The sequence below is a fragment of the Lycium ferocissimum genome, chromosome 2, assembly GCF_029784015.1.
Source record: "Lycium ferocissimum isolate CSIRO_LF1 chromosome 2, AGI_CSIRO_Lferr_CH_V1, whole genome shotgun sequence".
Classification (NCBI taxonomy): domain Eukaryota; kingdom Viridiplantae; phylum Streptophyta; class Magnoliopsida; order Solanales; family Solanaceae; genus Lycium; species Lycium ferocissimum.
Window position 1 is genome coordinate 67,503,092 of NC_081343.1, and position 15,223 is coordinate 67,518,314.

The 15,223-nt window shown below is 33.0% G+C and overlaps 1 protein-coding gene across 1 annotated transcript; it reads left to right on the plus strand.

Annotated features, from left to right (window-relative positions):
• Positions 1-5,415: 5,415 nt before the first annotated feature.
• Positions 5,416-7,206, plus strand: LOC132048350 (MYB-like transcription factor EOBII). The gene is made up of 3 exons (XM_059439258.1): positions 5,416-5,940; positions 6,339-6,468; positions 6,573-7,206. The coding sequence occupies exons 1-3, from the start codon at positions 5,793-5,795 to the stop codon at positions 7,048-7,050; spliced, it is 756 nt and encodes a 251-aa protein (XP_059295241.1). The 5' UTR covers positions 5,416-5,792; the 3' UTR covers positions 7,051-7,206.
• Positions 7,207-15,223: the final 8,017 nt, after the last annotated feature.

The following is a 15,223-nucleotide window of genomic DNA, read 5'->3' on the forward strand; positions in this document are numbered from 1 at the left end:
TACTTAAAGTGCCGAAGGACAAAAATTAAAAATCAACGATTTGAGGGACAAAAATTAAAGACCACCCCAAGATAGGGACAATCGTGCGAATTGTCCGCAAGGTTTAAAAGAACTCATGATTTTGGGTTGAAGAAATTGCACGATTGGCCGTCAAATGGGCTAGTCATTAATTTTTATCCTTCAAATGGGCCGGTCTGTTTTGCCCTTCAAAATCGAATTTATACCTAGCGAATCATAAGTTCTTTAAGGACACGGACATAATTTGTGGGCTATTTTAATACGAAAATACAAACTTATGCACTGCGAAAAAAGTTGTTTGTCTTGAGGGACCAAAATAAAAACCAGGAAAAAATAGACAAAGTGCCAATAGCAGTGAGCAAGTCCATGATGTGAACTTTGGGCTCGACGGATAGGACTTGGATCAAGGTCCGGTTAATCAAAGCCCATGTAAGGGAAGGCCTTGATTTTCGAGGTGTACTGAATTGATTTTTTTTGGATACAAAACACTTTTGCATATTTGAATATGTTTTTTTCAAAGTTGAAAAAAGAGGTATATCCACAATTTTTTTAAAAACATTTTGAACGTATTAAATTTGAAAAAATATACACATGTCATTTTATTATTTAATATTCCATCCGTCCCAAATTAGCTATCATGTTTCACTTTCCGAGAGTCAAACTATGTAAACTTTGACCAATGTTTTAAAATGTAGATTTTTTGATTAAATTGATATGAGAAAAATTGCAACTAGTAGTACTTTTCGTATAATAATAAATTTTAATTGCAATATACTGAGGTGATCTAATCAATTTAGCTTTAAAAATTAGTCAAATTAATTTCGATAAGTGAATTATGACAATTAATTTAGGACGGAGACAGTACTCCAATTGGGTTGACCGTTCTGCTTCCTTTGGCGACTTGGCACAAGCAAATTATTGGTTTTGAGGATAGTACTCTGGAACACTTAGGCCTAGCGAGTGTAATACGCTAAAACAAGCTCTATATATTCCCATATCAATCATGTTGAATAGCTAAAGAGAAAACGAAAAGATAAAGGAAAGAAATAGGTCATTATAGCTGTAATACCACTAAAACCAACTCTATTTATAAGATTTAAGTTGCATAAATTGATAATGTAGTGAGCATTTTATACTGTCAATGTGATTTAGACGGTTATAGATTGCTCATTAGGATTTATTTTAGGTTATACCGATCAATACTAGTATTAAATAAAGTTACTTTCATTTACTCTTTAACGACCTGATGATGATGTAAACAATTATTTACCCCGTTGATACTTGATACATAGAAGCTAAACTCGTTTATACATTAGCTTTGAACACTTCGCAACAGGTCAAGATTCATTTACCCTTTTGACATTGCGAAGCAACGAACGGAATATGATATTCTGGTATTAGCTAGAGTCGTCTTCTTAGTTGCCATGCACTGATAAAAGGGATACCCTTATTAACCAACCATACACGTATAATAAATTAATGTTTAATAGTAAGTTATTATTTGGACCACAAAGAAGCTGAATCAAAAGAAATAAAGAAAAAGAAGAGGACCTTTGGAAGAAAATATTGTTTTCGTACCCTTTTCGTGATGGCAAAATGTGCACCATACCCAATTTCAGTTCCCCTGTGGCTTTCCAAACAGGCTCTAGAAGAAGGCTGAAATACGGGCGGCTTAGAACTTAAAAGAAAATGTAAATAAAATAGAAAAATATTGTAATTTATTAAAGCTTAAACAAGTAATTACAAACAAATAGCCTAAGTCCTTAACATTGAGCCACGGCTAATAAGCTCTCCTTTGGTCATACATTTTGGGAGCATATTTTCAAACACAACAAAATTGTTAACTGCTTAGGGTGGTCTAAACTGCAAAATTATTGCTTTAGACAATTATATAAGCCAGTATAAAAAGTGCATTTTTGGCAGTTTAAGAAGCATTAAGTGTCACCTAACAATAACTGCGGTTAATGTGCATTTTATGGCGGTTTTGGCATCAGTTTACGGTGGTTTACCTGAAACCGCTGTAATAGTATTAATGGCGGCAGGTATTGTGGCGGTGTTGAAAACCGCCATTTTAACTGTTTACAGCGGTTACAAATCGTCCCGCTTTTTTTGTAGTGAAAATGTTTAATCAAATTTTTATTTGGCCATAAAATTTTGACAGATTTTGAAAACAAATCTTCAAATCCCATATTATGACTCAAAGCTGCTTTTGGGCCAAGATCTATGTTTTGACCTTTTCAATTTTTTAAAAATTATCCAAACATTTGTATTTTATTAAAAAAAAGAAGCCCATCTATTTATGACCAAACTAATCCTCATCTACCATGTTTCCCTCATTAATCAAGAACACTTCAAAACGTAAGATTATATGAAGGCTTGAGGCTATATCCTAAGCAATCATTATTGTTTTAATCCCAAAAATTATGTCACTGCTTGTAATGTCCAATAACTGATTATTGAGTCTCCATATCCAAAGACGTCTCACATTTGCACAAATTGAAATGTAGACAACAATATGATCCAACAACCAAATTACACAAATTGAGATGCATTCAACAAGAAAATTATAAAAATAGTAAAATAAGAGTACTAAAACCAAATTCAACAACAAAATTAAGACGCATAGGAATTATTTGGGATTAGAAAGTATGTTTGGTTGGTATGGTTGGGCATTCATGATAGTTTTTAGAAATTATGAGTATAAATCATGTTTCCTTTTTTTTTTTTAAAAAAAGTGAAATATGTTTTGAAAAACTATGGCCAAATACATTTTCAAAATTTGAAAAAATTCACCAAAATCAAGTTTTTCATTTTTTTTTTTTTTGGGAATCTATGGGCGAAAGCTAGCTAAATACATTACTAACAAAAAGCCTAAGGGGTCGTTTGGTTGGGAAACAATTATCCCAGGATAAGTAATCCTGAGATTAGTTATCCAGGGATTAGTTATTCCACCCTCACAGGGATAAAATAATACTACAATCCCGGGATTAGTTATACCGTGATTTTATCCCAACCAAACGTGGGATAAACTCATTTCAAATTTAATTCCAAAATTATTTATTCCCTATCTCTCGTACCAAACGAGCCCTAAGTCTTTTAACTCAGCAGCTAGTAAGTGATAACCTTTGAACAGGTTCATGTATGATTTAAATTGGACCACGGAAATCTAGGCCGTTGGTTGACCTCTTCCTCCAATATATTAGAGAATACCTAAACATGGATTAATTTCGCTTATATCACTATAACTTTAATTACGTACCTAAAAAATTCAAGTCACAAAATATATTTTTGTCATATCAACTGATTTAATCTGCTTAACATAAAAAATATTATCATTGCTTTAAAATAATTGAATTATGTGTTGTAAAAATAATTATTCAGAAAGTATACAAATGACCTAAAGGTTAAATTTCTGCACTTATACGCACATTTGATGCCTTTCAACTTATTTAATCTGCTTAACAATACAGTCATAATAAATATTATCATCGCTTTAAAATAAGTGAATTATGTGTTGTAAAAATGATTATTCCGAAAGTATACAAATGATCGAAAGGTAAAAATTCTGCACTTATACGCACATTTGATGCCTTTCAAATAGTTTGATTGTGAAGGGAATACTGAGAAAAAGATAGGAGAGACGATCACCACCAACTTCTCAACTTCGTTATCGCACTATCGATCAAGTTTTTCTGTTAAACTCAAACTGATATTATCAACAATAGCTGGATCGTAATCTTTTACAAAAGCTTTGGTCTTTAATTAGTGGCATAATACACATCATTACCTATATATGGCATTATGTACTTAAAATAATGAGTTTAACCATTAAACAATGCCTTTGATATACTAAAAATGCTACTTCGTAGCAGCTTAGGCTGAGGCGTGTCCCTCCGGGGAGTCTTTGGGGCATCTTATTTACTTATCAAAACACAAATGAGCTATTCATTTTAATATTCTACCAAAGCACACGTGTAACGAACGTATTAAAAGGACTTATAATATCACTCAAAAAGGCTTGCATGGTATATAAAGGTTTTAAAAGGAAATACAACAACAACATTATTCAGTATGGTCCCACATGATGGGGTATGGGAAGGGTGGAAATAGAGAGGACGTTGCTTTCAATAAACCCTCGGCTAAAGTTTTAAAAGAAAAATCTAACAATATATACTCAAAATGTACGTCAAATTAGTATATGTATTAAAATCCCTAATGCACTCGAAGTGCAATATTTGGAATTAACAATATTAACCATTTAACTTTTATACATTGTACAACGAAAAAGAATTTCAAAAAGATAAATACAAGTAGAAGTAAGATGAAATTAGTAATCTGGAAATAAGGAAAACTATTTGCTATTCAACGGAACTGTGAAAAGGAGAGGTGAAGAGTGAAGACCAACAAACGTTTCGGCATTCATTATATCACTATCAAGTCAAGCTTTTCTCCTCTTAAAATCCAAACTGATATCTTCAACAATCTCTGGATCGTAATCTTTTACAAAAGCTTAGGTATTTAAATTAGTGGCATAATACACATCATTACCTATATATGGCATTAATTACTTAAAATAATTAGTTAAGCCAATTAACCAATGCCCTAAAATACTAGAAATGCTACTTGACTTCGAAGGCTGACCACGTGTCTATCCTATGACTCATTAGCCCGTCCCTTTTCACTTATTCTAATGCGCCATTAACCCAAATTGGAATCCCAGAAGCTCCGATCTCCTCTGCTTAAAATATTAAGCCTTGTTACTTAATTATGTTTAAAGCGTACGGCTGAGGCTTACGCACATCAACATTTGTTACATAAACATTGGTCAATAAGCCATTTTCAAGGGGACATGCCAACAACCAAGCACTAAGTTCAAAATTTTCACGGCTTACTCCGAGGTCATTATTCTCTGATTAAAGAGTTCAATTTTCATACGCCGAAGTGAAGATTTTTTTTTTTTATGCTATGAGTGGCGGATTCAAGATTTTCACTCAGGAGTTCGAAAAAAACAAAAGCTAAATATAAAAAATAACGTTGTCGATGGGAATCGAACACGCTAGAGATAATTTTGAACACCCTGGACCACTTGAGTTAACTTTTTGCATTTATTCACGTTGTTCAAAAGTTAATATATGTACATAAATACAGAAAATCTATCCTATATATACACTGTAATTTTTTGCCGAGGGTGTTCAAATCCGCCCTTGCTGTCGGGTTATGAAAATTTGTAAGCATTTGTTATAAGCTGGAAAACAAAACATGCATGTTAGCACCTCTTACAACAAACACATTGATCGTGTGAATTTTTCTTACAGTGTTAGTGCATATAAGTTAAGTATCCTGATTAAACGTATGATTAAGCATGCGTTTAAATTCTGTTACGGAATTGCTAGTGCTAATCTAATATCTATCAAGAATATTTGTCCTTAATTATATTACCTTTGTTGGTACGGTTCTAATAAGATTTCCAAGGCACACTTGTTTCTCACTAATAGGTTCAGAATTAAGCGAGGCGCAACATGAGATAACACATGGCAGATATTATGAGGTGGAAGGAATGATTTCATCATAAAGAAGCAGAAACTGAGTTACTTTAACGCTAGTGAGATCAGATTAATGCATTAAAAAGACGTTAAATTGACAGGGTGATGGGGGTATATATATGGTAGCTAGCCTGTGACTAATTCTGTCATACAAACAGGAGACAGCATATTACTACTTAATTAATCAAGAAGATTTAGTGAAAGTTACTCAGCAAGTTTATTCAATAAACAATGGTTGGAATGATGGGTTGGGGAGCTAATTCTGATCAATTACAAGAATGGAGGAAGGGGCCTTGGACTCCTGAAGAGGATAAACTTCTATCTGAGTATGTTAACTTGCATGGTGAGGGAAGATGGAGTTCTGTAGCTCGCTGTGCAGGTATGAATTATAAATTGCAACGCATCTCAAGAAATTAACTATACTTCTTTATCTTTTGAGACGTTATTTCCAGGCAAAATTCTGTTTGATCTCTCGCTTTCTCTTTCTTTACGAATTTAACACGAGCTTATAAGGCAGAGACAGACTTATAGTGATGCCAGGAGCAAGTTCGATTGAACTCATTATTTTCACATGGAGCACCATAGATATGTAGTCTGTATGTTAAATCCCTCGAGAAGTAGAATAATATCAAGTTCTGAATCCATATTAATTTTGAAAGAGCTCAAAGCCTTGAATCTATTAAGTATATACAAATATTCAATCTGCCTCTGAGCTTGGATGTGATTTTAAGTTTTTTTTCCCTGTATTCATTTTGAAGTTGGGTATTGTTCATGCAGGACTGAAGAGGACTGGGAAGAGTTGCAGGCTAAGGTGGGTGAACTACTTGAGGCCTGGACTTAAAAGAGGTCACATAACACCTCAGGAGGAAGGCATTATTATTGAATTGCATGCCTTGTGGGGCAACAAGTAAATTCTTAATTCTCACTCAATTTCTAGGCTATTTAATTCTTCTTTAAATTGGCCTTTGTCGTCTCCTTTGCTAATTAATTACTTGCAATGTTAATGTGCAGATGGTCAACTATAGCCCGTTACTTGCCTGGAAGGACAGACAACGAAATAAAAAATTACTGGAGGACACATTTCAAGAAGAAAGAAAAAGCTTCTGCAAAGCAGGACAAAAGAAAAACTCTAAGGCAGAAAAATCAACTGCAACAAAATGGCACTACTAAATTCTCACCTCAAGCAGAAGAAGTGATCATAAAGAGCGATGAAAATGATAACGAAGTAGCATTCAGTTATCGTCAGAATATAATGGATCAGGATCCGGTTGTGGACTTGCCACCAGTGACGACTTCTTCAGACATATCATATGCATGGACGGACACTTTTCCGATGGACGGGTTATGGGGAGGATTATGGAACCTAGATGATCATTCGCAGGCAAGTGACAAGTGCAAGGTGTCAATCCAGAATCAACCTGCTACTGCTAATTGTTCCTACGCAACTGATTATGCAGTTAACTTTTATAATGGAGGTTTTATTTTCTGAGGAAATAGAGGCGTTGATCCTGATTATAAGACTAATAGTCAGACTGTGTGTATGGTCTATGTCTTTAATTTTGAAGAAGAAGAAAAAAGGATTTGGTTACCTTACAATAAGTTATTATGGTTCTGCACGATGATTTGTACTTAGTTAACATGATTAATTTGATGAATATCCAAAATACAGATGGATAGTTTCATAATTAGGATCATCATTCAAGTCTGAAATACTGATGTTGAATATAAAGACAAAAGATGATATATAGACGCAAGAATTTTCAGCAATAATTTTATCTGAAATTCACACTTATTTATATCCACAATTATTATGTGGCTTAACACTTTTCTTCACATCAACACTGGAAATCTAAAGGGTGGACAAGATATAAAATGGACCGGTTATTTTTCTTCTTAAGAAATTTATCTGTATTCTGTGCCAGTGAAGCACGGCCTCAAATCCCCACGTTGTAATCCCCTTCCCCTATTCCTACGTAATATATATAAAAAATAAAAGAAGCACGGACTCAAATGTAAGGTGGCTCTTGGATTTTATGGGTTCTAATGACTTTGAAACCAGATTGACTTTGACTACACGTGTACCAATAACATTAATGTTTTGCTGTGTGCTGATTTTGACTAAGTCAATTTGCGATATCTCTATGATGACATACGTGGATGAAGGCATAAAGCTATAGCGTTCAGGTTCATTGAACTAATTGTGTCCAGCTCAAATTTAAAATATCTCAGCCGAGGCTTCCTGTACAAAAGGAAAAGGGGGTCAGAAAGGTTAAAAAGTTGATGAATCTGTATTTAATTTATGTTTATATTAGTGTATTTTTCGGCGCTTCGCGCAGTTATTAAAGAGATTAGTAAATTTATAAAATAATATTTTATTAAATTATTATTATTTGCGAAGTTAAACACATTCTTTTATATTGTCATTTCTTGAAGTATTCTTTTAAGATTTTAAGCTATTAAGAATGTAATTTATTTTAGTTTTCATGCATATTCAAAATATATAAAAGTAATTTTTTAGGGAAAAATAACGAACACATCTGCAATAAAAAATTAATGTGTTAAATATTTTATTCTAAATCCCAACACTGCTTAACGGGTTGCAAATGGTTACAAATGTGAAATTTAATTTTAAATAAAATTTTGGGTACATAGGGATACGATCTTCCAAGTGAATCTTCTTTTTTCTCTTTTATTTCATCTCATATTTACAAATCTTTAGTTTCTTTCGCTATTTCATGCGTCTTTTTTTAAAGCAAAATGTCAACAAAAAAAATTAGAAATAAAGTTTAACAAAATTCGTTAGTAGCTTATTGACGTTCCTTAATTTGTGTTGATCAATGTTGAATCGCTGACGTTAGATCAAGGACTAGCCTATCTTCACTATGTGATGCTTACTTTGTCAGGATCGTTTATTTGATAAGCCTTCTCATTTTTTCAATCTCATCTCATCCAAACATCAAAATCAATCCTATTTGAAGCAAGTAATTACGCTCCTCATTAATACTTAGCTTTTTTCCAATATTGGCCATAGTTCGGTTTGGAGATTAATTAGGAAACATATTCGTGTTCATAATATATTTGCCGTCAAACAATTTTATGCAAATAACCTGTGAAAGGCGAAGAACAAAATTAGTTTAAAAGCATCATTAATAGTAAAAGTGGAATTTAGTATAAGCAAATCACTTTTGAACTTCGTATATGCAAATAATCTTCCTGCGCTCTATTTTTTTTCCGCTTTGCCAGGGCCACTGTTAGCATTCAAGAAAAAGATAGAAGAGAAAAAAATGGATAATGTTTAGAATGTGAATTATGGACTATGCACGCATGAATGCACAAGAAAATCAGCGTGTAAATTAAGAGAAAAAACTAAAATCATGAGTCCAATCTGACACCAAATAATTAAGCTCATGGAGGAATAGTTGCACACTTAATTTCTGCATTATAGCTGCAATTAAAAGTACAATAAACTTGAAGAAGACTCAAAAAAATGATTGGTGAATCTACTGCAACTACAATGAGGCAAATGTAAGAAGATTCAGTAGTATATTAGAATAACAGTAACTATAAACATATTGAAGTAGCTTTTGCAATTTCAGATGTATTTGTATAACTTTAAAACATATTGAAGTAGCTTTTGCAATTTCAGATGTATTTATATAACTTTAAAACATATTGAAGTAGCTTTTGCAATTTCAGATGTATTTGTATAACTTTATTAGATTTAAAAAAAAAAAAAATTAAATAAAGACATCAAATTCAAACAGACAAACAACGTACAACTTATGACGAATAAAATTTGTCATTGGAAATAAGAGATGTATATATAAAGAACAATGAATTACATATACCTGCAAAATCAAGCAAGAAATCTAAGCATACCAAAATATATGCCACAAAGATAACAAAGCTTCCCCAAAGTCAGATATTGTACTTTTAAATGAATGAAACCTCCATTAGCTAAATACTATTTGTAACGTGGCTTTTAACATTGCTTTGGAGGGTGAAGATGAGGAAACATGTGCAATAATTTATATGCATTAATTATTACATTTTATTAGCATTAATTATTACATTTAATTACAGAGCAAAAACATCTCTTAGTCCCCTCAAATTTCACCCATTGTCTACTCAAACGGATGTTTTTGCGAGAATTTCGAAATGGTGCTGCCTATCATAATTAAGGGAGTTAGTGAGTGTTTCTTAAGATTTTTTACGTAGAAGATAATGAGAAAAAAATAAGAAAAAAGCCAAAAAAGAAGTAGAAAAAAAGATAATTAGGTTTTTTGGCCAAAGAGAGGTGTCACACCACTCCTCTTTTGCCTAACTTTATATTATATACAATATAGCTATGGTCCTCAATTATGTAGGTTGATGATCCTTGCTAAATCAACGAATTGTGCCATTGCACGGTCAATTGTGTATTTTATTGAAATATTGATTCCTATGTGGTCCTAAAATTCAGTTGTGGTAAATCCAAGCAGTTCCCACAATGTCACGTGAGTGTCAATGTGATTATATATGGATTTTTTGGAAAACAACAAATCGTGATTTTTTTATATTTTAAAAAAGACAATAATTTTTCCCTTTTGATCTGCTTGATGTTTTTTTTTTCCTTTTCCTACGGTACTCTTTAGTTTGACTAATATATACATTGATAATACAATTCTCGCAATTGTTACATCTGGATCCAAATTATTGCAATCACTAATTATATTGAGGACAATACACACCGTTTACTTTGATAGATTGCTAGTCAATTCAAGTTGGATATCTGAAATATATCTGTCCCAAGAGATTGAAAATTTTAAAACAGTTATTTGTGCCTTTCATAAATTTAGTGAAGCCGTTAAAATATGCCCAAAAGACTATCAGTGTGAGTGGTTTAATGGAAAGAACCGATGAAGCTCATCTTATGTGTCTAAATTTCATGAGTAGCTGGTGATTACCTAGCATTTATTTGTCACTTTTCGGCCCTTTCTTGAAACGATCGCCACTATTTCAAATTCCACCTATAAAACTCTAGGTATTATCCCTTGTGAATTTTGAAACTCTAGAAGGATTAACAGGTTCACAAAATTGAATGTCTGCTTCTACCTATTGTGGATATATAGGAGTTCCCAAAATTCTTATTTCTAATTAGATCTTCATATAACACTGCTTGGGTGATGTATTTAATTAATTTGCTGTTGGGACAAATAAAGATGCATACCAATTACCATATGTCTTAGGTATGTTGTATTTCAGTACGGTATTAGTCGCTTTCCACATATATAATTGAGTCATTGACAGGTCGTTTGACCAAACCTGTCACCCCAAATATATTCGCATGTGACATAGGTTTTGAAGAAAGAAAATAGCCAACCAAGTAACTTTACAGCATGCGTGAACAATGTGTAGCATTGTGTTTGTTAGCAATCAATTAGAATCGCACCACTTACGTCCTACACTGTTTGGCTACTTTAATACTCCCTCGTACCAGTAAGAATAAGGAAAAACAGTTTTAGTCATGAATTGTTGTTTTAAACAAATTTCAGTCCTTATATTATTCGACCAAACATATTTACTTTTCAAATGAACAAAGTGGGTCTTGTTAGGCTATAATTGTTGACTTTCCTCTAAAAGTCTAGATTGTATCATGCAAATTTGATGGAATAATTACTCTAAATCAAATTTATTAATATCTTGTTATGCCTAGATCAACAATTGACTTGAAGAAATGATGGTGTAGAAAAGGGTTAAAGGAAGAGCAAACTCAGTTGGTGGAATATATACTATACCAAATTGCTAATATGCATATGATGGACTACCCCCCCCCCTCTCCACCTTACAAGCACAGTTTTGGAGGGTGCATGGTGTTTTAACACTTCTCATGGGTGACTCGACTCAAGGCCTTAGGTGTGGGTGGAGGTCTTTCTCCTGAATCACTATCTCAAATTGATGTTAAAGCCCTACAAGATTAGAAAGCCCATAATTTTGTTGTTTGAGTTTTAAGATATTTGTACAGTTAACACACACACAAGAATAGGATCACTATATCATATTCAAGAATTTACACTTTGTTCTTTAATTTATGTAACTTATAAACAACCTTTAATTACATGACTTTATGAAAAAAAATTAAGTATTTCTTGTCAGAAAATCCCAAAAAGAGATAATTTTCCTTTTTTAAATATATTTTTGAATGGAAGAAGATTATATAATTTAAAGTTCCTCAAGGCACTTCTCTATCCAAAAAAGTTTTTAAATATAGCCTAAAATTTACTAGCCGCGCTTCAACTTCAAACTAAGCTGAAATCAATTATTATACGAATAATATCTATCTATGCTGCTATTGGAATCCCACTTAATGATATTATTCAAATAGAAGTCCTTTTTTAAATTTAAAAAAGAAGAAGAAAAGTGTTCAGGTTGTCTAATATCAGAAAGAGCTAATTTGGAGTCGCCCCAAGAAAGCCCATACCAAAAGTGCCCATAGAAGTAGTATTCATTTGTTACTCATATATGTTGAATATTGGGCAATTCTGCAAATTGCCCTTCTTTTGGGTGGTCTTTAAATTTTGTCCCTCATATTTATAGTCTTTAAATTTTGCCCCTCATATTTGTGGTCTTTAAGTTTTTATTTCGCTTGGATACTGATGCGAGGTTACGGGTTCGAATCACTGTCCAGCGTAAAATAAAAAAATATTTTGGCAGGGCAAGATTGGGGGAGTATGCCGGATCCGACATACAGTCCTTAAGGAAAAATTTAAATTATGGGAGGGCATAACTTTCCTCAAGGCATAGTTTAGTTATCTTATGGGGCATTACTTTTTCTTAAGGAACTATGCCTTATGGGGCAAACTTTTAATTAAGGCATAACCAAAAGTATGCCCCATAAGGCATAGTTCCTTAAGGAAAAGTAGTGCCCCATAAGGCATAACTAAACTATGTCTTGAGGAAAAGTTCCACCTTATGGGGCATACTTTTAGTTATGTCTTATGGGTACACTTTTAGTTAAGGCATAATTAAAAGTATACGTAAGGCGAATTTTCAGGCATAACTAAAAGTTTGCCTTGAAAAGTAAAAAAAGAAAATATATATTGAAGAAAAGTCTCTACCCCCTCGAGCATAATTTTCATTTTTAACTAAGGCCCATATCTTTGGATCGGCGTACGCTCCCCCCCCTGCGCTTGCGATTTTTTTTTTTTTAATGCAGCGGGGGTTCGAATGCGAACTTCAGTATCGACGAAGAATACCAAAGACCACAAATATGAGTGGGAAAAATTTAAAGACCACCCCAAAAGAAGGGCAATCGGCGCAAAAAAATGTTGAATATTGTCACATAGTCCACAGTTGAAAGAACCAGCTAGCAGCGGTGTCCATTTTTGGGGAGGGGTTTTCTTAATTGAAAGCTCCTACAATACTAGTAACGAGAATTTTTAGATACATAAATATTACTAACAAATTACAAAAGGTTTAGTTTTTATTAAGACTAGACACGTAAGTGGAAGAATGTCCCCAGAAGTATACACATACTATACGATTTTGAGTCTTTTTGTTTCTTAGCTATTCCATTAACAAACTGCCTCCATATCAATGAATAAGGGATTAAGGAAATGTTTATACATTTTTGGCAAATTTTGGAAGATGTTACGGTTATTATCCTTAATCGTCTGTTGGAGTCTTAAAAAGTTCCGTTCAAGCGGCCACATAATTTGCCTAATGTGCTCATAGTCCAGAATGTGGAACAAGCTTTCGAGTTTCGAGGACAAGAAAAATAGTTTAACATCCTTGATAAATTGAATACAGAAAAAAAAAAATCCAACAAATATTCTTAAAATATCAAAATTTAGTGACCAAGTAACCATTTGTTGATTAGGCAATAAAGTCTTATGAGGATCCATAAGAAATAAAATAAAACAATTAAGATTAAGATCAAATGAATCGGAGAAAAAGACATTGAATTCCACAGAGTCTAATAGAGGAAAAGGATCCTTACAACTTTTAAACTTTCCTCTTCTTTTTTTTTTTTTTTTTTTTTAAATTCTAGGATAGGGTAGTTCAGCTTTTCTCTTGTTTTTTGTTTTGTAAATAGCTTGATTGATTTTGAATAAACATCCAACAACAACATCCTGCTGGTTGGTTTTGCTTAAAAAGAAAAAAAACAAAGAAAAAGAAAAAGAAAAAAAAGCCTAATAGGGGAAGAGGGACCAGTTCCATTAAGTCCCTTAACCAATTAAGGAATAACTACATGATATAACAAACAATAGTGGGTATTGACATTTAGTAGCTATAGTTTAATTTAATTACTTCTCATAGCAAATATTTATGTGTTAATACCATTTAGTAACTATATATATATATATATACAAACACAAAAAATAGAATCTCATCCATTTATTCCCATTACATCTCTCACTATCTCTTTCCCCCTCTTCTCCCCACTACCCCCGCCGAGCCACCAGCCACGGGAGCTCCCGTGAAATCGTGACCTTTTCACCACATCACTGCAGAGCCCCTTCCCCTTTTCCCATTCTTATCCGGCCAAATCCTTTTTTCCTTTCTTAAAGGCGCCTTGACAAAGGAAAAAAACTCGGATCTACATCGGAAAAGCACCAAATAGCGATGGATCTAAGCATTGTTGAAGCAAAATGAAAAAAAGCTCGGATCTATAACGGATGCGAGCATTGTTTAAAGCAAAAACGATAAAAAATGTTGTTGTTGTATTACGGAATTTTTCCGGTCACCAAAAAAAATTTTAGGTCGGATCTAGAAAAAATGTAGATTTTCAACTGTTTTTGTTGTATATTTACCGTGTATATAATATTTTTCGCTTGTATTTGTTGTATACATCTGAAAAATATGGCATACTTGTTAATTTTTTGGTGTATCTATGTTGTATACTGGTTTTTCGCTTGTATTTGTTATATACATACGAAAAATATGGCATATTTGTTAATTTTTTGGTGTATTTTATATTATTGGTGTATATGTATTCGAGTTTTTTTAATAGTTGTATTCATGAATACAACAAGCCAATTTATGAATACGGATAGTTATATTTACGAATACGGTTGGAAAAAAATTGTTGTATTCTGAATACTGACTAAAAAAAAAAAATTGAATACACATGTGGGAGTTTGGACCGATTTGCTTCTGAACGTAAATATTGAAACATTAGCTATGCAGCTTGATTAAACCCTAAATGTTTGCCATTTATGTAAAATGCCCTTAAATTAATGGGGTCATCATTAAAGAAAATTTCCCAAGGCCCAATAGACTTTTTCTTTTTCGCAGTGTTCTAAAATGTTGTTATTTTTCTACATTCTTTTGGGCGGATTGGCCTTCTTTTGGGGTGGTCTTTAATTTTTGCACCTTAAATTGCTAGTTTTAATTTTTATCCTTCACATAAAAAGGTGGCCGAAAATTTCACGAGGTTCTGGACTCGAACCCCCGTTTAGTGAAAAAAAAAATAGAGATTTCGCAAGGCAAGACTTTGCAAAAAATCTGCCGGAAGTTTTGCCTTAAGGCAAAGTCTGCCGCATAATGCAGAATTTTTGCAAAGCCTTGCCTAGGTTGTTCAAAATCGAATTATTACCGATAACCCAACCACAAAATTGTCTTGCTGGTATTGGATTATGGTATTAACGGTTGTTGAGTTGGTTAAAATTTTATAATTAACG

Bases quoted from the DNA above. Each gene is read 5' to 3' on its own strand.
- LOC132048350 (XM_059439258.1), top strand. From the start codon at position 5,793: ATGGTTGGAATGATGGGTTGGGGAGCTAATTCTGATCAATTACAAGAA. The intron at 5,941-6,338 runs GTATGAATTATA...TTGTTCATGCAG, and splicing joins TTCTGTAGCTCGCTGTGCAG to GACTGAAGAGGACTGGGAAG. The intron at 6,469-6,572 runs GTAAATTCTTAA...GTTAATGTGCAG, and splicing joins CATGCCTTGTGGGGCAACAA to ATGGTCAACTATAGCCCGTT.